Raw genomic sequence first — 26,009 nt, forward strand, 5'->3', positions numbered from 1 at the left:
AGTTGATACTTATGAATGAATTAGATGGTTTACAAGCAATTTTCATCAGAGACCAAAATAAAATTTTCTACGCCAATTTTCGGGCAGATTTAAAATTTTCAAAAATCCCCTTATAAAGGGAAATAGTCCGATTTAAAAAAAATGTATGTGGGATGAAATGAATAAATATAAAGTTTTAGAAAACATTATTTATCATGATCCATACATTTTTCAAAAAATTATAGCAATTTAAGATTTAAAATTTAAGACAAAAAAAAATAAATTTAAAAAGATTGAACACATTGTGGTCAGATTGGCATTACCTAGTTAATTTCGCATCCAAGCATAAAATAAGGTTTTATATTTATGGGCTCTAAAATATTAAATCCAATTTTAATACTAGTTATGAAAGATTTCTTACTGAATTTGCGTTTTAATGATGATTCATATAATTTTGACAATTTATTTAATGTAGAAATATTCTTAAAAATAATATTAAATTTTTATTTTCATTATTAAAGCCATAAGATTAACTCGTATTGTGATTTAAATTAAAGTTTAACTCAAAACAGCTATCCATTAGTTATGTAGGACAAAAAATAACAACAATATAATAAATTGTATAAAAATAGTGGTGACAAACATAAAAAAAGCAAACACATCATAGTAAAATGAATACCTTCTCAGCTATTGTTTGTAAATAAATTGAGTGAATAGTATTTAAAACAAATTTATGTATATACTTTGTAGGATGTGCAAATTTTAAACATTATTAAATTATTACAAATATAAAAATTAGTAAATATATCTATGGTATACCACAGATTATTTGATAAATTAACTACACTTGCTTATTTATCAAAAAAATCATATGTGCAGTATAAATGTAATTATAATTAAAATGATACCTAGATTAATCCTAAACCATACATTAAATTATATTTTTGAATAAAATTTGATACATAAAGCAATTAAACGGAACACACAATATTGATTAAATATAGGTAATTTAAAAATAAAAATTGAAAAATTAAAAAATATACATAACCAATTATATAAAATCATTATATATTACTTCTTTAATATTATGATTGTGTGATATCATTACTAGAATAAATGAAAAAAAAAGTAAAGAAAGTTTGATTATTCTGAACAATGTAAATTAATTATAGTTTCAATTGGTACAATTGGTGTAAACTATGCAAGAGTTAATAGAATCAATTATTTTGTATATTTAATTATTCACAAAACTATTATTTTTAATAACAAAAAAAAAAATTAATTAATTAAAAAGTTGTCATTTTTTTTGAAATTAACTAAAATTTATTTTGAAAAAAAAATTTTAAACAAAAAATAATGTATTATTACACATTATACATTATTAGAGTTAAATTATATTATAAAAAATTATCTAAAAGAAATTGTGCAGAAAATAGTACATATTAAATATAATAATATATTATTTAATCAATATTATTTGCTTGTGTTTCGGAGATTGTATCTAAGTAGTTTATTAATGTTCTAACTAAATCGTAGTTATCATATTCAAAACAAGTTATGATACAATTTAAAAACGTTCTTGCATTGAGCAAACTGTAATATTCTACAGTTTCAAGTTTTTCAGGATTATGAGCTGGTTTGTTTGCTCTTTCAGGGTATTCCTGACCAAACAAAAAAATTGGCTCTATTGCAAAACATTTCAAAGGAATACAAATATAGGTCAGAATAATTTTCAATTCGGATTCTAATTTAAAATAATGCTGTTGTTTATAATTTGGAAACTCATCTTCATCTACTGAGCCATTTTTATTTTTTGGAATATAACTAATGAATTCCTTGATATTTGATGTAATTTTAACAATATCAGAATCATTTTCTACACATGTAAGCTGAGAAAAATCATTCAATATTAGTAACCATTCCTTTGCAAGATATTCTACAACATTGATATTTTGGTGTTGAAGGTACAAAAAATGTTTCCAAGTCAACCTTAACATAATGACCTTAAAGAAGTTAAAGAATCCTACATAATAATTCTTAATTGATTTAAAATTTCCGTCTGACCAGTCAAGTGAAGTAGCTCTTTTAAACATATCTACAATGACGTTGCCCATATTAACACTCCAATTCACTTGTACATTATATTCGTTTTCGAAAATATGTCGATTTTTTGCTGCTATTCTCCTAAATAATTTGGTTTTAGAATTTCGTTCGAATCTTTCAGGTAATATTAATTCACGACTACTGTGTAGTTCAATCAATTTATGCATTTCTTTTCTATTTATTATCAATTGTAAACTTAAACTTTTTCTATCCTTTGTGTTTGTTAAATCGTAATTTGTTATATCAACATTAAATTCGTTTGACTTATCACAATTTATTACATCTCGTTGCAACATTTGTGTAACATAATCAAGAGTTTTATCAATATATTGGAATCGATCGTCATTTTTCGTCATTTTCTGTCCGCCATTATATTTAGGTGAATATGAAATAACGCTACTTGAATATATATGCACTAACCATAAAGATCCAATACTTTCTTTAGCGCTGTCGTACAACGTACTTATTTGTTTCCTAACAATTTGGTTGTACTTGCATATATTGGCTATTGTGTTTAAAAATTGTTCTTTATTGCTTTTCATTAATACTTGATTCATTTTCATATAAGTCAAGGCACTAAACATGCAAGAACATTTGAAATACTCATGACTATTAGTTGATTTTAAATTAATCGAGCTCGTTGTTTTAGTTAATCTGTTCATGCAACACATTGATAGGAATAAAAGTAACTTAATTGCTATTGATGTCTTAAAGTTCAACATAATTTTATTTTGTTTTTCAAAAATCTCGAATTTTTTTTATATTATGTGTCAATAAATGGATGGATGTGGTTTTATACAGAAATTTGTGTAAAGTATGTGTATACTAATAAAATATGTATTTATAGAGAGATGTTTGCTTTTTATTTAAAATTAAATTAGATAATTCTTTAAAGTACTCTTTTAGCGTTTTATAAATTCAAACTCTTATCAAATAATAATATTTATATGTGAAAAATTTGAAATTTTTGAAACAAATTTCATATTTTAAAAATATTTCTAACAATCATTTTAGTAATTACTAAACTAATAAAAAGAGCACCTACTGGAATATTATGAAAATTGAGTTGAATTTTTCAATGTGGGTAACTATTACTCTCTCCAAAGGTGTTCCCTAAAAAATTAAGTTTGTATAAAATTCTGATTGGTTCCGAAAATTATTATAAGTTATTCAACAAATTATATTTTATAAAATTTTATCTAATTTTGGGAAAACTTATTTAAAAAAAATTACAAAATTTTTTGTGAAGTATGTGTATATTTTTAAAATTTATAGTTATTGACAGATATTTGCTTTATATTTAAAATTAAACTATGTAGTTCTTTAAAGTGTTTTATTGAAACTTTTCAAATATCAAACTTTTATTGAATAATGCAATCCAAATTTAAATAACTTCTATAAAACAAATTTGGTATTATAAAAAAAATTTTCTAACAATCATTTTAGTAATTAATCAAATTTGTAAGGTTTTTTAAATTTTGTTATGGGATAAAAACGTTTCCAGTCGAACTTTATAAAAATTTAGGTGAATTTTCCAATGAATTAAATTAAATTGTTTATGTAGAAACATTAAGTATCTTTAATAAAACAAAAGATCTTCCAAAACCCTTCCTTAAAAAATTTAGTTTTTGCAGAAATACATGATTGATTAATAAAATCAGTACAAGTTATTCAAACATTTTACATTTTATAAAAATATTGATTTATATTTGAAAAAATATTTCAAATTTTCTACTATATTACAAAATTTAAGCAGTTGCTAATTCAAATAAATTATTACAAAAAATATTGCCAAAAGCTGTTTTATTTTATAATTATACTAAACCTATTTTCATTATTTGATGTAACATTTTATTGAATAAGAATAGTAAATGTAGAAATAATATATGAACACAAGTTTTATTCCGCGTTGAATTTTAAATATGGTTTTTATAATTTCTTAATTTGTTTTATTATAATTACATATGGGGCTAATTTAATAAGAAAAAACATTTTTTCAATAAAAAAAAATAATGAATTTATTTTATTTGATACCTGTTGCGGTAATTGACCTAGGCATCGCATTAACCAATCATATATACAGAGAATGTGAGGAGAATAATCGTAAAATATTCAATGCAATGCTTATAGTGAGTTTTTTAAATATAACAATAAGTGACTTATTAAGTGATCAATTTAAACTAAATAAAAAAAAAGTATTTTTCTACTAAGCCAGTCAATTATTAGATAAAAAATTAACTCAATTAAGAATGTCTAATTCATTTAGGATTGTAAATATCAATTGAACAAAGAAGGTATCAATAAATTAAAACGCATGTATAAGGAGTTTGAAAAAAATGATTGTATTACTTCAATGGATTTTAAACAAATACTCAGAATTTTAGGTTTTAAATCATGGAAATTGTGTGATATGATGAGGAAAGTTAACATTGATATTAATGGTAATGATATATAATTTTTTGGCATTTATTATAGATAAAAATGAAGGAAAAAGTAAGAAATAATTAATTAGTTATAAAAATATATATATTTCATAATCTTTGATGACTAAGGTGAAACCCCACATTAACATTTTAAAATTTTGTAGTATTTGTTATTACATAAAATGGGTATTAAGAATTTTCAATTTTATCTTTCAATTATAACATTTTTATTTATAAATTTGTGTAATGTAATAATCAAAATATTTTCCAGAAGATCAAAATTAAAATGAAAATTCTATTCTAATTTAATAAAATAATGCAAAAACAATATTTTTAAAAACAAATATACAATTTATTTTATTAAAACTTTGTATAACATTTATACTAAATCAAAATTTTTTTATAAGTATACTTTTGAAAATTGTTAATTCATATAAAATTGTGTCATTATCTATTTATTTATTAATAACAATATTCCACAGCCAACTAAAATTATGCAAAAACTTAAAGTAATAAAAATAACTTTATTACAATTGATATTTTTAAGTTCAATATAGTTTTATTTTATTTCACGAAAAAATTGAATGACTTTATTTTATGCTCAATACACGGACAGCCATGTTTATGCAAAACGTTCTATCTAAAGTACGTGTATATTTTTAAAATTTGTAAATATCGACAGATGTTTACTTGTTTTTTTCTTTAATTTAACTAGGTAGTTCTGAAGTTATCTTGTAGTGTTTTATTAGTTCAAACTTTTAATAAATAATCATATTAAAGTCTGATAATTCATAATAGTTGATAAAACAAATTTCATATTTTTATAAAGATTACCAACAATATTTTAGATTCTAACGTTATTTAAATTTTCTATGTGAAAATTGGGATGAATTTTTAATTTATTGAGCAATGAAATATATATATATTTTTTTTAAGCCCAAACACCTCCCAAAGCCTTTAAATAAAAAAATTTATTTTGTAGAAAATTCTGATAGGTTCTGAAAATAATAAAAAATTATTTACATAATTTTTGTATTTTAAATCCTATATTATTTTTCAGATTTCATAAAATTATCTACTTACTATTTACTTTTTTAAACTTGTGTCTAAGTATAAGAATTTTTGAGATCGTTGTCAAATTTTGCATCTATCCATTAATTGCATAGACTACAGTATAATCTATGTTATTTTTAAATAAAATTTTAAAATAATAAATTGTCATTTAAATTTTATATCCCTAGCAATTAATTTAATTATATATCAGAAATTTCGCAACAGCTGAAAAAGCTTATGAAAATAATAGTCAAGAAACACTTTGCTCATAGGAAAGTAAATTTTTATATTCTTATTGATAATACATTTTTTTGTAAAAGTTAATAAGTTTTTACTGATTTGAAAAACAACTTTTATATAACCATACAATGCAAAAGTGATTCGATATAATTTAAGAAGGTATGGAAAATTTTATGACTATTTCGGAAAAATACTATTCTGATTCTCAAGTGATATCTTAAAAAGTTATGTGGTAGAGAGCGCCATTAACAAAAACCTAGTGGACCCGTTGTTACAAACACTGTTGATTATGTTATAGCACGTGACAGCTGATCTCTAGCGTCTTTGATTTACTCAGCCCCTTACCCATCTTGCACAGAAAATCGACGGCCTACGCGTCAATTTTCTGTACACAGTCCAATTTATCAATATTATCCTCAACGGATAATATTGTGCGTTTTCTTTCGTATACACATCAATCGACTCCACTTGTGTGTGCTAATAATCGACCATATTTTTATTGATTTGCATCTCCTGTTGTGTCCTGAGCTCCCTCTAGCCATACGTACTTGTGCACCCTTTTCAGTTGTCGGCCTATCCCTGAAGTAGTTAATTTTTAAGCGACGCCCTTGTGTCAGCAATCCGCCATTCGATATCGTTTACCGCTACGTGTCCTGCATCTAACCGGGGATCGTGATATCCAGGCGTGCAAGGTCATTAGCCAGCCCTTGTCACACATCACGGGCAATTGTCATTATTCACGACTTCAGCATTTCAACGCATAAATACAGTCCACATCTCACTGCCATTTTTCACCGTTCTGTTCTGCGTTATATGGCTAAGTTTTAATTGTTTGTCTAATTTATTTTATATATTTTCTATTTGGTTCACAACCGTCTTTTCGGCTATTGCAGTAATAAGGATATTCCCAAACACCCTTTTATTTAAATATTATTGTTTTATTATTATTTTATAATTATTGTCAACGCGTCATTTGTTGAATATGTGGTTAGCCAGCATCTCTCCAGGTGACCCCTCTTGACCACTCCTCTAGTAATTTTAAACAAGCCTAAGGCTAGACGGCAATTCAGTGCGGTGCACAACTAGCCGTCCTACGGTCTAGTTGTCTCGTACGAAACAGAAGTAAATAGTAAGTAGAGGATTTTATTAAACTTAATTACTTTTCAAAAACCAACTCAATGTAATGAGTACATTGTAGTTGGATTATATTGTACTTAACTTACTAATAATATGTATAATTTTCATATATTTCAGTAAACCAAACTATAGAACTAGAAGAGTTCATTTCTTCAATGACCATTTTAATTAAGAGTGCTGTAGAAGAGTTACAAGATCATTATAATAAATTTAACAATGGCGGAGATGACTANATAATAAATTTAATAATGGCGGAGATGACTTTCTCAGTATAGATAAAATACGTCTTGGATTACGAATGGTTGGGTTGCTTAACTCAAAAATTGACGCAATTTTATTGAGCCTTGGAATTGAAGGAGACGTTAATATCAATTATAAAAGTAATCAAAAGGACACTATAAGTACAAATTCCATTTTGGTGTATATTTCGTTTTTATTTGAAGAAAAATCTAACATTATTCAAATTTCAAGTATCTCCAATGAACATTATAGCGAGACATAAAATTTTATACTGAAATTTTGTTAATATCAATTCGTTTGATTAAAATATTAGATTTTTCTTAATAGTTCCATATCGAAATTCTGATGATAGCATTTAAGTAGATAATTGCATGTAACCTAATTATCAACAAATATTTCTGACACTTGGTTCTAATGTAATACCTAAAACTGTAAATGCTCATAACATTAATATAGCTGATATTTTATTTTAAGAAACACAAAAATATATAACTTAATTATTACAATTGTAGTCTCCGAAACTCACTAGAAATNAATTATTACAATTGTAGTCTCCTAAACTCACTAGAAATATATATTGATGTTTTAAAGTATTTTTTAAACAATATCACGAAAGATCTTTTTTTATCTTGCATAAGATTTCTTCTATGATATCAATTTTTTTTTCAGGTAGGCTTCACAAATTTCTTTAAATTAAACATCTCAACATTTTTTTCAGTAATATTTGCGTAATAATAATGTTATTAAGTCAATAATCACAATTGGCATTAACGCGTAATCCAAAAGGGGCGCACTAGATATAATTATATATATATATATATATATATACACACTTCTTAATTCAACAGATTGTTTTAATACAATATTCCAAAAGGCGGTGCCGTGTCAGCATTTAATAAACTTAGGAGGAGGGTTTTAATTTTTAATTACATTTATTTTGAAGTGCAATTAAAATAAACNTCTTGCATAAGATTTCTTCTATGATATCAATTTTTTTTTCAGGTAATTAAGAAATCAATGGACTCGTGAATTACTTTTTGATGAAAATATTAGTTTCAATGCAAAACTGAAGAGATATTACTTTTATTATGTGTTTTTTTTTGTCTATCACCTCGTACAGGAAGTTTTTACTGAAGCAAGAATTCTCAATTATATACCAAAATAATTACTGTCAGTTTAGGTTAAGGACTTTACCCTCAAAAATTGATAAAAAATGTTAGAACATTAAAAATGTTCTAACATTTTTACTAAAAATTAAAAATGCTTTTTTATTATTTTTAAAGTAATGTAATGTAGAATAGCAATATTATAGATAATTACTTTTTATCAATATATATATATTATTTTTGGAAATTAAATTGATACTGTAATAAGGAGGGATTAAAACACTTCAAAAAAATAATGTAAAAAGAAAAAATTTTCATTTCAATTTTCGACAATATTTTGGAAGAGTACCACCCTTTACATCTATATTAAATGTTTTAAGTAACTATATTAACTATATTAATAAAAATGTTTTAAGTAGTCTTTATGGTAAAAAAATAAAATTATCCTAACGACTATCGCTTTATCAGCTACCAAAATCAAAAAACAAATTCTAAAGATGTAATTTTCGATTTTACTAGTCACTACTATTATCTATTATGGACCTTACGGATCCTCTAGCTGTAGATTCTGGCTACTATTTAAAATTATTGAATTTTTATGTGAAATTATACTTTATCTGTGATTTTTGTATATGTGAGTTGACTATTGTATTTTTTCCAGTTGTAGCGTTATAACCTAAAAAGTAGTGTGTGTGTGTTGTTTTTTTGTAAAATGACAATATTTATATAATTACATAATTGTTTATTATATAATTAATATTAATTTTATGCTGAACAACCAATAGATAAATAATTATACATTGTCGTACAAAAGGTAAACCACATAGATCATGTACTATGTAAGCCACGTCCACAGTAATGCTTTTTCTATGGTTACTTTTTCCTCATATAATAGAACCCTTCACTATGTTATGCCCCGGGATTTTGAATTATTTGCCTATGTTATATGTATTAATATTTTCTTAAATTACAAATTCTAAATTCTAAATTATTTTTTATACTTTGTTTCAGCGTTTATGAGAATGATGTAATAAGAAAAGTGCATCTTATTAAACTAACTCAAATATTTATTAAATAATTAATTATAAATTTTAATTATTATTATAAATTGTCATTACACATATAGTTTTAAGGTATTTAAAATAACTATAAGGTATTAAATTGTATTATTTCATCTAATATTGTTGATAAAAAGTGTTGTTAAATTTTAAGGCCTTAAATAATATAAAGTAAATTACTAATAAACCATATATAATGAGAGTGAGTGTATTATACTGTGAATTATAGTTCAAATACATTAGTAAACTACTTTTGTTTGTATTTAACACTACACTGAAAACAAATAATTTTTTACAATAAGTCTCAGTAAAATATACATATGTAATGCTCATTTTTTTTGTAGATGACATTTTTAAATTCCCTATTAATATTTTTATAAATAATAGATAATATGTAGCTTACAAGAAAACATAATTTAGTAATAAATCATACTGAAATTCATATTAACATTGGACCATTGAAGTAAACTATGTAAGAAATATGAATAAGTTCTCGCATTTTGATAAAGCTGATGAAATTTGTATAATATAATATATATTTATATTTTAATGTCTTTATTTCAAATTTACCTACTCGTTTTAAATTCACAATTGTTGATAAAATAATATTGAGTTCGAAATAAAACTATTTCTGTATCATTTAAAGCCATAGATTTATGGCTTTAAATATAAAAATTGTTACAATTACAAAAAAAAAAATCCTAATTTATAACTTCAGCTGCTGTTTGAAGTTTTACAAAAATGAAAAATGTGATACTAAAAAAATAAATCATTTTGAGTTAACACATGTGCAAAAAATATAAAAAAAGTTGTCTAACTGTTGTATCAAAAATAGAAACAACCCTAATGTCTTAACATAAAGTAATATAAGTTTAATAATAACGCAAATGTAATTATTAAAGATATAATTAATCAACGTAAAACATACAAAATAAAGATACACTTAAAACACAATAAAACAATACACAAAATGAAAACTTAATGTCATAAACGTATCACGCGAAAAGAGAATACCTTCAGTGCTCCCGAGGTCCTCCCTCTCCTCTCCTTTACAATTCATTCCATTTCATCTTATATACTAAAATATCTTGTTTTTCTTCTTTTTTATGGATACGTCATTAATAATACAATAAAAAAATGTTTATACATGATGACATCCTGGTCTAGTAACAATAACTCAAGAAATTAAAATTAAATCAAATATTACAAAAAGGGTTTACTTCCAGCTTTAAATAATAGACTATATTATATTTAGTAATAATAGATCAAGAAATTATAGTTAAACCAAACATTACAAAAATATTTTACTTCCAGCTTTACAAATAATAATCTATATTACAAAATAAACAATAATTGGTAGACTTGTTTCATAAATAACAGTACGCAATAATTGAATGATAAAATTTTAAAGGCACAGGTAAGAAACAAACGGACGCTCTTCACTTCTACCTCGAAAATGAAGGGTAGAAGTGGGTTACATAGCAGAAAGAGACCCAGGAAACCGCAAACCTCAATAACGGCCACAGCTGAGGGGAACCTCCCCACGGATCCATAAGAAACACACACACTAAGATACCACAACTTAGGTACTTGGACTTTGGAGAGTGACACAGCATAACACGGTAAAATAATAAAAGAGATAGACCAGGGCTTTTAGGAATACCCCTTGGACTATATCAAACCGGTTCTTAAGAATAACATTCCCTACAAAGTGGAGATCACTACACGTATAGAATGGAATATTAACCACCTTACTGACAAAGAAGGATTTGTGATATATACAGATGGATCCAAAAAATCAGGAAAGGTAGGTGCTGGAATTTGGGGCTTAAAGCCACGAATAAATGTCAGTATGTCATTGAGAACAACACCCTCCGTTTTCCAAGCAGAAGTGATGGCAATACTGGTAGAGGCTCAGAACCTGCTGGTATACAAAAATAGGAAGATAACTATCTTAAGTGATAGTCAAGCGACTTTGAAAGCACTTTGTAATAACCACGTGAATTCAAAGCTTATCCTCGAAAGCAGGGAAACTTTAGAATCGCTATCGAGGATCAAGAAAGTTACACTAGCGTGGGTACAGAGACACAACGGTGTCACTGGAAATGAGAATGCTGACTTTATAGCCAGGAAAGGAGCAGAGAAAAACACAGAAAAATCTGGAAGTACTTGATAGTACCAAGGCAATCCAAAATATTTATCCAGAATTCCGGTCTACTGCTGGATAATCTTAATAGGATGACTAGACTACAAATAAGCACTTAGACTGGTCTATTGACAGTACATGGTCACTTGCTTAAACATCTTTACACAATGGGGATATCGGAATCACCATTGAGCAGGAGGTGTGGAGTAGAAGACGAAGACTCATATCACATTATGTGCGAATGTGAAGGCTTGTCTACACTAAGATCAAACTACTTGAGTAAACCTTTTCCTGAAAAAGAAGATATTAAAAACCTAAGACCGAGAGACATACTTAATTTCACCAAAAAGACAGGACTCTTTTGTCATCCATAGGGGTAACTTGATCATCTAACCTTATACAATGATAAGTATAATGTAATAATACATCAGTGTTAACACTTAGGTGGGTAAACCGAATAAAGACAATTCGGTATGAGGTGCGCACAATGGACCAATAGGTCTGAGTGCATGGCATTATGTCCACCTCAATAAGAACTTTAACTAAAGAAGTAATTGTAGCTCGGCAATTATCTTTTGTTACTGTTATTATTTAAAAGAGCGGTTTGCAGAAACAGTTTTACAAGTTTTACAGGGTATATGACAATTGATCCGAAGACAATAGGATACAAAGACTTATGTCATTACAGTATCGTTAACTTACGACTCAACTTGAACATTGCTAGCATTAGCATAAAACAAATGTAACGTATTCAAATCTATTCAGATCCTCAACAATAAACCACAGTAACGGAAACTCACGAAAATTATATATAGAAATTACTATGTTGCAGCGCTACAACAACACAAAAAATGACTCACGCTAAGGATGACAATTAGCCCACAACCAGTTCCGACAATGGCTTATTTTCGACAAAACGTCCGGCGTTTGACCCGGCGGTTCGTTGGCGACAACACGGCTAGCCTTTAGAGTAGGGGTAAAAAAAAAAAAATTAAATATCCAGTGAAGAAAACCATTAAGAACAATTCAAATCATAAGGCACATACATTGTCGCCTTATGATTTGAATAACTTAGAACACACAAATATATACACAAATAGACAAACAAAATAAACAGATACTTGTTGTCACGTTACAATATAAACAAATTTTTATTATTTATTATGAAATATAAACATTTAAAGGTTCAAATTTGTTTGGGCAAATACACATGTGTAATACATAAGGGATTGTAAATACAGGTAGCTTATTGGTTTTTTATGAAAATATTCGCAGGTATATAGCCTTTATTATCAATAGTAGTAAGACACAATTGTGAGTTTATGAATACACTGACTGCCAATACAGAAATTATATTTACTAATAATCATAATTGACAATAAACACTCCGTGACTGTGACAGCGATGTCATAAAAAACTAAAAAGTGAAAAATAAATAAAAAAAACAAGCTTTTAAAGCACATCGAATTAAAAAGTTAAAAATAATTATTAAACTAAGCTTAAAACAATAATAAACGAAAAATACTAAAATTATTGTGAAAAAAGGCGTTGATGGTTTGTGCCATTTTAGCTTCGATGCGAAGCTGAGAAGGTATTGGTTTTAATATGATGTGTTTTTTTTTTTTTTTTTTTGTCTGCTACCACTTTTTCTCAGCTCTCACCGAACGGATTTCTTTCAACGATACGTCAAAAGATCACAAATCGTATCTAGTCAAAAACATTACCCTTAAAAATTGAAAAAATTTCCCTCGTTCCCCGTAAATTGGGGAAATNAATTGAAAAAATTTCCCTCGTTCCCCGTAAATGGGGGAAACCTCCAAAAAAATTACAAATTTAAAAATCGCTAATTTTCGAAATTTTTTCAATTTTTTTTACTAAAAACTGCCGTAACTTTTTAAAAAATGAACATATGAATATAATTTTTTTTATATACATGCTTGATGTCTTTATCTATCATTTGGTGTATTTTTTTTGTAAATTTGACTTTTTTTCTGCCCACAGGGGGGGATTTAAAATGACAACTTTTTCACAAAAAATTAACTTTTTCAACTTAACTTTTGAAAATGTTCCGGAAGGTCTGACACTTTTATATATATCTTAAATTAAAGCTAATGTAATATACTTTAATTTGAAAAAAAAAAATTTGACCTCTGGACTTGTCTTCACGGCGAAAATGGCTACCGAATGCTATTTTCGTGTGAAAATTCTCGATTTTATTATTTATATTATATTTAACTTTATAATGCTATAACTTATTGAAAAGTTTATGGATCCACACAATTTTTTTATGAGAAATAATATTTTTTAATAAACCCTTTTTCATTCGACATACTTTATCTTAATCGAGATATTAATAAGGAACCAGCAGATCAAGTAGCTTTTGGAATAAAACACCAATTTTTTTAAAATTAAACACTATCTAAAGATTTGCATCGAAGCGTTTATTTTTGATAGTGATTTTAATCACTGTCAGATATCATTATACTTGATCCAACTATGCCACGTCACCGCTGTGCCGCGAACCCCCTGTGCTGGGTTTTTTTTTCATATATTGAGCACCTGATATCAAAATATGACATGTCGTATAAAATTATTATTTGAAGTCAGTTTAATATATATTTATATATGTATAATTAATATGAACTATGTAATAGTTAAAAGGATCAGTTACTTCAATTATTCAACAAACTATTATTCTTTTTACAAAAAAAAATTTAATTTATTAAAAATATATCATTTTTTAAAATTAAATAAAATTTACTCACGATCCAAATTAGAGGTTCATATATACTACTCTGGGTAGAAATATAAAGTGATTCCTTCCCACCATGGAGAGTAGTGAAATGAAGCTAATCATAAGTATTCATGGTATTAATGATTTAAAAGAATATCGTTTTATTGTAACATATTACAGTCAAAGATATATGACTTCCTTGGTGTTTGGTTTCTTAATACAAAACATCAAGCCCACTAACAATGTTAAATTTGGTATTTATTGTAATAAAAATATTATGGTGAAATAAAATATCAACTATTTAATTAATATAGTAAAAAATCCATAAAAATAGTTAAAAATATTAAAAATAATTGTAACATGAAATGAAAATAAATATATATACATATTTCATAATAATTATTATAAAAATGGATATTCAATATTTTTTTGTGAACATAAGACATTCGAAGTATAGCAGTTACTAGGTTTATAATGCTCAATGTCAGACAAGAAGCCAGAATTTTTCTAAAAATGGTACAATAATTTTTTACAATGCAATATATTATATTCAATATATTTTGCAAATTATAATTTTTGCAATGATTATTATTTAAAAATGTTAAAATTTTTAGTTTACTTAGTTTATTGTATCTGTACAAAAAAAAATAGTTTATTTTAATAAAATTATAATTATATTAAACAACTAAAATAACTTTCAAATTTATTTTTTATCAATTAATATAAAAATTATAGTTACAGTTATTATATTAAAATTCACAATTTCCATATTCATTTAAATTACGATAACAGCAATGCTAGCTAGGTAATTATTTTATAATCCACGACATTTTTTAGCATACCTATCGAATTCAAACTATATCAACTTTCTGTCAGAAAATTATTTTCGAGTAGAATAGAGTACTGTGTATTTATTGAAGACTTGATTCTTTTAATAATATATTTTACGAATAACAATATTAGAGTAATACTACAACTTTTAAAGATAAAAATAGTTCCTGTATTTTATATAATTATACAGGGTGGTCCACCACTCACTGACAACTTAAATAACTTTTGATCCAGTTAATATTTTTAGTTGATTTTTTTTTTAAATAATAGTTATACGTTAGGTCTATAGCTATATCTCAATAATTAATTTTTTTACATTTTATTAAAAATATTAATTATTTTTAAATTTTAAATAAAATGTAAAAAAAAAATCTAAGATAGCTATTTTGTAGAGTAGAATTTAAGAAAAATTTTAGTAAAAAAATATCTTATTAATATTCAGTAGTAAATATTCTGTAGCGTTTTGAAGTTTGTGAAAATTTGAATTTTCATGTACTATTTTACGGTATTAAACATTGAAATACGTATTGAGAAAAGGACAGAAGAAAACGCTATCTTTTCAATATACTTTTGAATGAGAGTGATAAGTAATAATTGCCTTATCTAATTTCTTATCATGGTATTAATGCCAAGTTTGTAATGTATACACACTATCATCATATGTATACACAGTAATCATGAAAAGATAGCGTTTTCTTCTGTCCTTTTCTCAATACGTATTTCAATGTTTAATACCGTAAAATAGTACATGAAAATTCAAATTTTCACAAACTTCAAAACGCTACAGAATATTTACTACTGAATATTAATAAGATATTTTTTTACTAAAATTTTTTTTAAATTCTACTCTACAAAATAGCTATCTTAGATTTTTTTTTTACATTTTATTTAAAATTTAAAAATAATTAATATTTTTAATAAAATGTAAAAAAAATAATTATTGAGATATAGCTATAGACCTAACGTATAAATATTATTTAAAAAAAAAATCAGCTAAAAATATTAACTGGATCAAAAGTTATTTAAGTTGTCATTGAGTGATGGGCCACTCTGTATATAACCCTTAATTTCAAAGTATTTCTGTTAAACTATTGCTTACTTATTTTTCCTATGTAATTTATAAATGATTTTACCACACCAAAATCAATATTTTCAGTATTTTCTATAATATTTTTAAGAAAAATTTTTGCATTGAGTAAACTATAATATTCTACAGTTTCAAGTTCTTCAGGATTATGAGCTGGTTTGTTTGCTTCTTCAGGGCGTTCCTGACCAAACAAAAACAATGGCTCTATTGCAAAACATTCCAAAGGAACACAAATATTAGTCAGACTAATTTTCAAAGCGGATTCTAATTTTGAATAATGCTGTTGTTTATAATTTGGAAACTCATCTTCATCTACAGAGCCGTCTCTATTTTTTGGAATATAACTAATGAAGTCTTTGATACTTGATGTAATTTCAACAATATCAGAATCATTTTCTATACATGTAAGCTGAGAAAAATCATTCAATATTAGTAACCATTCTTTTGCAAGATATTCTACGACATTGATGTTTTGGTATTGAAGGTATACAAAATGTTTCCAAGTCAACCTTAACATAATGACCTTAAAGAAGTTAAAGAACAATACATAATAATCTTTAATGGATTTAAAATGTCCACTTGACCAGTGAAGAGTATTAGCTTTTTTTAACATGTTCTTAAAATTTCTTGCCATTTTATAACTCCAATCAACTTGTACATCGTAAAAATATTGGAAAAAAACTATTCCACTTAAATGCTTTGATAATCTTGTCATAAGTATGCCCTTTTTAGTAAATTTCTGTAAATCACCTGAATTCAGTAATTTAGGACTATTTCTGTTTTTTATAAATGTTTGTATATATTTTATATTATTATACATATTTGCATCTAAAATTCTCATTGATTCTGTATTTTGATGTTCAAACTCCAATATATGAATATTGAATACATTATTCCTATCACAGTTGATAGCATCTTGTTGTAAAATTTTCAGAACATAATCATGAGTTTCTTCAATAGTTTTATACCGGCCATCTTTTCTATCTATGTCTAGTTTATTATTTGGTCCAAATAAGCTACTTAAATAAAGATTTAATAGCCACAAGGATCCAATATTCTTTTTATCTTTGTCGTACAATGTACATATTTGTGTATTGGTAATTTTGACATATCTACTTATGTTATCTATTGCGATTATCAAACTTAAATCTGTATTTTTATATAGTAGTATCTAAATAGCGGGTTCTAGGGATCAAAGGATGCCGCCATGGTAATTAGTGTCATACGTCATCAAAAAGTAATAAATTAAGAGTGTTAATGGGTAATTAAATGGTTAATTAAGGTCAATCGTAATTGTTAAAGTCGTAAATCAAGTGTGTTATTGTTAAAATGCAATNCGTAAATCAAGTGTGTTATTGTTAAAATTGCGATAATAATGTGGGTTGGCGGAGGGTAGGTGGTCAGCTGACTCGGCGTTACGTCGTTGTCGGTGTGACGTATGCAGCAACGCGTGCCCCTCAATCAGGAGCATCACAGGTGTTACGTAATATAATCGCCCTTAAGGTCATCACGTCACATACAATAATGTTAAAGACTCTGCCCCTGCCTACACCCTCCCACCTAGGAGTTGTACGTCAAACGGTCGCGCGTTATATTGTGTCATCGCAACAGCCGCCGCCGCCGTCGTCGTCGACGTCATCGACGGGGTATAAACCGTAGACGTGTAACCGCCCTGATGACGGTGTCGGTCGGAGGTGTGAATCGCAACGTTTGTATCTTTAGCGCGATAAAAATACGATGTACGCATGTCGAGGTGGTGATTAGCTTATTCCTAAGGTGCACGATGTATCGAATATGATAAATCAAAATTAACCGTACAGTATCGCCAATTATTTTCATTTTAGATAAAAATTGTACGTAAAATGTTGATTTTGGGTAATTTGTTATATATATACTGAATGTGCATGCTCAGTTGTGAAGCGAATATATTACGAACTTTTGGATTCAATTGAAACAATTGAAAAAACGGTGAATGCGAATCGCAGCGATAGTAACGCCTATTGGACCTTGAGACTTTAATCACAATGGCTACACCAAGGTGTAAATTCAATAAAATCAACGACTTGATCGATTCATCAATATATAGCATTTCACAAATGTCTCGTGTATACATTGGTCTGGATCCTGACGATTCATTTTGGCCAAAAATATCTCGAAAACTATTTTCAATTATCCACACATGAAAGTATGTTAAAAAATATTTGATTTTTTCATCTTAACTCTAATACTTATAAAAATTTCAGCACTTGTATTACTTTTCCGATCAGGTAGAATTGGCTACAAATAGATCATTTTTAGGTGTAGATGCTTTGCCGAAAATTGACAAGAAAGACCTCCTATGTGTGACATTTCCAGTCAAATTCAAGGATAATCAAAATGAAATAACATAAAAAACAACAAATTTGCAAAATAACTATGTTTTTATTAATAAAAATTATATATTTATACATTTTTTTTGTTTCTATACTATACTGTAAATTATACAATAATAAAAATATATTTGTATATACATTAGAGTTTTCGTACTTCACCCGTAAATGCGTTGTATTCCATTTGACAATCGTGAATAATTACACAATACAATGATGTTTTATCGGGAAACTGTTTAGAGCATTCGAAATCCAAACGTAGATCAACCGTTGAAGTCTTGACGGTATCGTTTTGTTTAGAACAATCGATCACAACTATGGGTCCACGTTTTTTGTAATCTATATAATCTAGTAGAGGGTATNGGGTCCACGTTTTTTGTAATTTATATAATCTAGTAGAGGGTACGGATCTTTACGACCGTAGTACATTGTTTGGAATTGAGTGTACGAGTTGTAGAAGGTTGTATACTTGTTGTTGTCGAAATCGGCGTTTTGGTTCTCGTATGGGTATTCGTCCGCATTCAGATACGCTTTGACGTTTCTCAATGAACAGTGATCGAAATCTCCAAGAACGTGTTCGTTCTCATTACCCATGGCAATAAGTAGATATCTGGGTTTTTCCACATTCGAATAGGTGCGCACCGACCACGTGTGATGAGTTGTCTGCGGTACCAATGGGTAAACGGCAACATCCCAGTGTTGAAATTCTAACGGGAGCCATTTCTTGCTGTCCAGAATACGCATAAGACCCAGTTCGGTTTTCACGCTGGGTTCAAAGTACTTTACCACCCATCTGATTTTCGATATTTTCACATTGATTTGCTACCTGTATTTGTAATCCCTTGTGTATTATACCTGTATATTAATTCAAAAATTTGAAACTTTAAATGATTATATCTAATAAACGAATTAAGTTATATTAAAAATTCAAATGCCATTTACTATTAAATTAAAAACTCAAACATTTTATTAAATTAAAAATATGTGTTACCATTTAAAAAAACAAAGTTGACCCCCTTCCAAGGCATAAGGGATGAATTTAAAAAGTATTACATAGTTAAAAATTCAAGAATAATGTGTAACTAAAGATAATGGAAAAAAAATGTCTAAATTATTATTATTCTGCAAGTAATTGAGTGGGTTATGATAAAAAAATCACCCTGTACATTAAGAATTTTATTAACTAGTAGTGAAGATTTTTTTTTTTTAATGATAGTATTTAATTCAAAAAAGAACTTTAAAAAATTGCTTTAGGATATTTATTTGAGAAAACTTGGTTGAAAATAGTAAGAAATATCTAATCTTAGCATAAATTGGATTAAGAGTAATTTTTGAGAAATTCAAATGAATTTCTGCTTATACACTCAAAACACAATTATATTTAAAAAGAATCATTATTGATTATACCACGTAAAGTAATTATTAATTATAAAATAAATGTTTAGATTAATATTTCCTTTATTATTATTTATNAATAATACAATAATAGTACATTTACAATATTTCATCTAAACTGTACCATTACAATATATTTTTTTTGCGTGTAAAAGCTAATATAATAATATTAGCAATTGATCTATTAATCTATAGCAATTGAGTATAGTTGCATAATTATAAATACATAATTTTTGTAAATTAGTAAAGATAATTGCTCTATGATAATGTTGACAGAGAGGATATAGCTTATTTTGAGAAAAAAAACTTTTAACAATTTAACATAAGGCCATAATATTACTTAAATTGTTAGGTTAGATATTTTGAGTATTACATTGTATATAGGAGTAAAAGTTAATATGAATAATAAGACAAATTTGATATTTAAAATCAATATATTATATTATGAAGATGTTATATTGGTATATTTACTAATATGATTTTAATTTTCCTATAATTATATTATGATAAAAATATTCCAGTCCTCTTCAGGTATCGAAGGATACCAAGACGTAATGTATTCAAATTCTTCAGGAAAAAAAGTATCTTTGCGAAAGTTTATATATTCTATAAAATTTGTGCAGGAATTAAATGATATAAATTCATTAGACGTAGTCTTATTATAACTCCACGCTTTATTGTTTAAAGAATTTAAGCTGTTTTGATATGCAAATTCCCACGGTTCATTAGAAACAGTTCTCTTTCTTTATGTTATCAAATTATATACATTTAAAGAGCATTAATCTGCAAAATCTACATTGACCTTTTATAAGTATTAAAAAAATTAAGTCATTTCAATATTTTCTTTAGAATGGGAAATTTGTAATGTTTGAAAGATTGTTTTGCTATACATTCCCTATTAAGTTTTCTCTTTTATTCTAACTTTCCATCATCAGATGGCATGTTAGGTCTAAATATATCATTATACCATTCCTCGTGTTAAATGCCACATTGGATGCTAAATTTTTAGCTATGTCATCAGCTTAAAACAATATAGGTTTTGATTATAATGAATAAAACATAAATAAGAATTAGTTGCCATTTAATTTAACACTTTATTTGTCAAACAACTACCAAACATTGTGTAATTATCACTTTTCTACCTAAAAAAAACTTTTTTCAGAAACCAAAACGAAACAAAAGATTGTACAGAAAAGATCGTTGTTTAAAATTCAAAAAGCCTTATCTGAAAAATTTTACATACATAGTAATTATAAAAAAATATTAAATAGGAGAGATAGTTGATAGAATTGTTATGAAAATAAAATATTAAAATATCTATAAAGAATGCATTTACACTTTAACTATATTTCCTAAAACACTCATTAACACAATATTATATTTATTCAGTTTTTCTTTCCATACACGTTCACTAACGTTACTTTAGTGATAATCAAGTCATCTTCCTAATAATAAATAAATTGTGGAAGCTATGGAATTATCAAAAACTATTAAATAACTGTTGGAATTGAGTAACTATTATTTTCATACCTAGGCTGGAGGAGACGTACAACCAAGAAATGTTAAATGATAAATATTTTTATACTAGCGCTTTATAACCAGTTTATATTTTTGTCATATAGAATTCCCTTGTGTAATAGATAAGATTTTCAAAAAAAAAAAATATATATATATAAGAAATATATAAGTACTTTTATAAAAAAAAAATAATTTTGATTCATCTATTTTTCAAAAAGTTGTGCTGTTCTAAGTAAAAAAGTTTTAGCAAAATGTTGAAATTTTAAATAAAACAAAATATATTTATGAAAAATAATGCATAAAAAAAAATGACAAAGAAAATTTTTATTTTATTTTATAATTTTTAAGATATTGAAGAAGCGTATATAAGGATAATAAACATAATTTTGAAACATTGTATATAATATCTTCTAAGTTTTCGTTGATTTTCTCTTTATAACATCTGATCGATGCTTATATAATTCATCTATATAACTTATGAAATATCTTACAACTTCATAGTCAGTCTTTTTTGAATTTACTTTGATATTCCTCAAAAACATATCTGCATTATTTAAACTGTAATGTTCAACAGTTGCAACATCTGTTGGATCATGAGGTGGTTTTTTAATCTTAGGCAATTCTTCTCCAAACAAAAACATTGGTTCAGTAGCAAAGCAATCAGCAGTTAAACAAAGTTCAGTTAAAATTTGATGTAAGTCTGATATTAATCTTGTAAAGAAGTTTTTATTGTAGTTTAGAAAATTGTTCATGTCGTTTAAACCATTCTTATATTTCAAAATAACGTCGATGTAACTATTAATATGAAATATAATTCTGATGATGTCATCATCATTTTTTACACATGTCAATTGTGAAAATTCATGTAATTTAGATATCCACTGTTTTGCGAGTGTTTGTATAAATTCAAACTTTTGACATTGCAAATACAAAAAATGTTTCCAAGTCAGTCTTAACATAATAATTTTTAAAGTATTGAAAAACACCTTGTAATAAACTTTAATGGATTGTAGTTTATCGGATGACCAATTTAATACATGCGCTTCAATAAACGCTGTTTCTATATTTTTTTCTTTGTTCCACGTCACATAAACGTAGTAATCATTTTTGAAATGTCTCATCGGAACTAATAATGGTCCTAAGGATCTTATAAAAATACTTGGTTTTGAGAATCGATTGTAGTTTATCACCAATTGATTTTGATTTATAGTTATGAAGTTTTTCATATTTTCATAATTTTTCAATAATAAACTATCTAAAAAATGTTTATCTTCATTTGAGTATTCTTTAAAATTATCGCCGGCTGTATAAATAATATTATACTTATTACAATTTTTATTATCATCCTCCATTTTTGCAATTATGAATTCATGAGTTTTTACAATATCCACAAACTCTTTATCATTTCTATTAAGTATTCGTCTAACTTTAGGTGAACTTAAATACCATGTTATAGAATGTGAGTAAATATTTATTAACCACAAGGTACCAATATTATTTTTATCGATATCATATATTGTACTAATTTGTTTTTTTACATTTTCGTTGTACATACTTATGTTGGAAATCACAGTAGACAGCATGTAATCATCACGCGTTAGCATAATTTTTGTTATTTTCATGTGAGTCAAAGCACCAAACAAATAAAAACATTTTAAATGTTTTGGATTATATGATAATTTCCAATATTCTATAGCGGTTGTTTTAATACAACTGAATACTAAAATTATAACTACATATAACCATAATTTAATTATTGCTAAAAATTTAAAAGACAACATTTTTACAATGTGATTACGTTCAAATATTCAAACATTTTTATATCAAGTTTTTAACTTAAATAATAGGTACGCCCAAAATATCTAAATGTAATTTTTATAAATTAATATTTAAATAAATTTTCACGAATAAAAATTATTTACTAAAATACGTGGGAGTATAAACTGTTGTAATGTTTACAAAACCATATATTTTTGTGTTTGTTAATCTACAAAATTAGTTTGTTTAATTTACTTATATATAAATAATACATTTTATGTCTTTGCTTATTATTTTTTTTACTAGGCTTCACCTAGCTGAGCCACTGATTACGATAGGAGTACTCGGCTATGCTAGACGCGATATGAGTTTAGTAAAAAAAGTATAACTCCAAAAGCATTTTACCAGCAAAATAATTCCAACTGTAAATTAAATGATAATTAAAAAAATAATATGACTACAAGACATTTAGGTGTATTCACAATTATGCTTAAAAATAACCTATTAATTTTTTATTTCTCCAAAATTGTAATAAATTGTCTTCGTGGATGTCGAATAATTTATTTTTTTATTCTTCAAACTCCTTTTTATATTTAAAGGAACTTTCCAAAATTTCTCATTCCAATAAAAGTGTATTTTTTTTATTATTTGACCTATTTAGATTTTCTTGTTGTGAATCACTATAAATTTCATTAGTTTCCTCTGATTGAATTTTATATAATTTCATATCAATTTCATCTAAAATTCTTAATTTGTCAATTTTAAAAAACATTTTTAACAATTTGAATTTCTCCGATATAAATACAGCTATTTCATGTTCAAAGTCCGACTGGAATGTGGAGTACATGATATCTAATCCTTTCTTACCTATTAATTTCAGTATAATCGAAATGTTGACATCGTAATTAATATGATTGCATTCTTGCAGTTCTGTAAATTTAATTAAATATTTTTTTAATAACTCCTGATACAAAATAACTTTGTGAATAATAGGACGTTTATCAGATTCAATTTCGTTAGATGCTGCTTTAAATGGTTCTAAAAATTCAACGAGTTTTTTAGTAACTCTTCGTTAATATTTTTTACACGACTAAATGTTTGTCCATGAATTTCAATAATTTCTGGAAGTGCACGTTATACAGATTGCAACATTAATAATCGTCTGTTCCATCTACTCTCTACTTCTTGTACAAGTCCATTTCTAAGTTCACGATTACTTCTACTGCTTTTCATATACCTAACTAAATGTTTACATTCATTCATTAATGTTATAACAGATTCCAGAGGTTTTTTACCGTCTTTACCTTCATTATTCAAAAATTTATCATAGAATAAATTTCTTAAAACTGTGTTAAGCAAATGTGCACAGCAATTGAGATGCTAATTAGTCAGTAATAAATATTATATTAAACATTATTAGACATTAGTTTCATTTGCAGCTTCAGTTATATGAAAAAAAAAAAAATTGTATAAAAAACATTTTATATTTTCACCAGTTTTGGTTTCATTTGAAAGAAAACTGGCCTTTATGTAGGTTTTATATATAAGCAACAATATTTAACGCATTTTTCATTAGCTTCGTCTTTTAAATGTTTTGGTATATCAATTTTTACTTTATTTGTCGAAACGGATTCCAAACGATTATTCAAAACTGAAATGTTTTTTTTAACTATAATTATATTTATTTTGTGTATAATTGATTGGTTTATGATAAATTAATCACTTTGTATAGGCTATACACAAAATTTAATAACTCAAAAATATCCTTCATCGACTCTAATAATTTTTTTTTATGTATAAAATTCAACATATTTAGTTTATACATACAGAGTGTATGTATTTCTTAACTATGCCTTTGAAATTATTATTGTTGATCATTTTTTTTACATTAACAATACATTGTTGAGCAATTTTTAACGAAAAATTAATTTTGTGTTACCTTTTCGAATGTCAAATGACAACCCCAATTTTTTTGATACCAACAAGTTTATTTAATCGAAAAAAAATATTGTCTTTCAAATGGGGTAATTAAATGATGATAGATTGTTAATTATTACGATATATTTGAATAAGCTTTCATTTACAATTTTGAGTAAAAGTCATTATTTCATTTAACCTAAATGACTTTTTTGGTTCAACAAGTTGTTATAACCATAATATTTTACATCGATAAATATTTTACGAGTAACGTTAAATTTTATAGCAAAACAAAATAAAGATCAATCAATATAAAGTTATACAAAACAAAATAATTTTCTATCTCTTCTAAAAACCATATGTGCTTGTTTTTATTATACTATTTATTTTTTAATTAATTAAAAATGTATTTTATAAGAAAAAATACTTACAGGCAGATAGAAAACAACAGTCGTTTTTAGTTTATGATAAAGAAATAAAGCTAGATGATGTTGGTTAATATTTTTCAAACTTTATTTTATTCAACATAATTTACAAAGACTTATAAATATAATATTGTTATCAACACATGGGTAATTCTTTAAAAACACTGTTTTAAGTCTAAACTGAATTAAAATAATATTGTATATATTAAATGAGCCATAATATTCTATATATATCTAGACATAATTATAGTCAATAAAAATCAGTTTATACCAAAATGTACAGAAAAACTATAAAATAATATAATACACTAAACGATTGACAGTTGTAAGAATGCAATACATTATCCACCATGATTTTAAATCACATTTTAGGATTCTTGGAAATTCTATTAGTACGTGGGTCATTATTTCAAACAATTCAGCTTTTATTAATTATATTAATTTTTAGCGAATGTTAACATCGTTCATTATATTAAAAACATTATGAACC

The 26,009-nt window shown here is 26.0% G+C and overlaps 3 protein-coding genes across 6 annotated transcripts; 2 read left to right on the forward strand and 1 right to left on the reverse strand.

Moving 5' to 3' along the window:
- Positions 1 to 3,954: 3,954 nt before the first annotated feature.
- On the forward strand, positions 3,955 to 9,541 carry LOC126899618 (uncharacterized). 2 transcript variants are annotated; one of them, XM_050674671.1, is made up of 5 exons: positions 3,955 to 4,211; positions 4,349 to 4,523; positions 7,053 to 7,167; positions 7,200 to 7,315; positions 9,293 to 9,541. In XM_050674671.1, exons 1-5 carry the CDS (start codon positions 4,095 to 4,097, stop codon positions 9,310 to 9,312), a joined length of 543 nt encoding a protein of 180 aa, XP_050530628.1. In that variant the 5' UTR covers positions 3,955 to 4,094; the 3' UTR covers positions 9,313 to 9,541. The 2 variants fall into 2 exon arrangements, with proteins under 2 accessions (XP_050530628.1, XP_050530629.1); XM_050674672.1 differs by lacking the exon at positions 9,293 to 9,541 and adding an exon at positions 8,178 to 8,478.
- LOC126898261 (ribonuclease H-like) lies at positions 9,536 to 11,677 on the forward strand. The gene is made up of 2 exons (XM_050672200.1): positions 9,536 to 9,541; positions 10,997 to 11,677. The coding sequence occupies exons 1-2, from the start codon at positions 9,536 to 9,538 to the stop codon at positions 11,510 to 11,512; spliced, it is 522 nt and encodes a 173-aa protein (XP_050528157.1). The 3' UTR covers positions 11,513 to 11,677.
- A 7,206-nt stretch (positions 11,678 to 18,883) lies between these two features.
- Positions 18,884 to 25,675, reverse strand: LOC126899611 (uncharacterized). 3 transcript variants are annotated; one of them, XR_007702635.1, is made up of 2 exons: positions 25,526 to 25,675; positions 18,884 to 19,361 (listed from the first exon to the last, which is right to left on the reverse strand). XR_007702635.1 is itself a non-coding variant. In XM_050674661.1 (2 exons), exon 2 carries the CDS (start codon positions 23,198 to 23,200, stop codon positions 21,830 to 21,832), a length of 1,371 nt encoding a protein of 456 aa, XP_050530618.1. In that variant the 5' UTR covers positions 23,201 to 24,107; positions 25,526 to 25,675; the 3' UTR covers positions 21,733 to 21,829. The 3 variants fall into 3 exon arrangements, 1 of the variants encoding a protein (XP_050530618.1); XM_050674661.1 differs by lacking the exon at positions 18,884 to 19,361 and adding an exon at positions 21,733 to 24,107; XR_007702636.1 differs by lacking the exon at positions 18,884 to 19,361 and adding an exon at positions 24,636 to 24,828.
- Positions 25,676 to 26,009: the final 334 nt, after the last annotated feature.

Source organism: Daktulosphaira vitifoliae, unplaced genomic scaffold (assembly GCF_025091365.1).
Source record: "Daktulosphaira vitifoliae isolate Bord-2020 unplaced genomic scaffold, ASM2509136v1 Scaffold_2, whole genome shotgun sequence".
Classification (NCBI taxonomy): Eukaryota; Metazoa; Arthropoda; class Insecta; order Hemiptera; family Phylloxeridae; genus Daktulosphaira; species Daktulosphaira vitifoliae.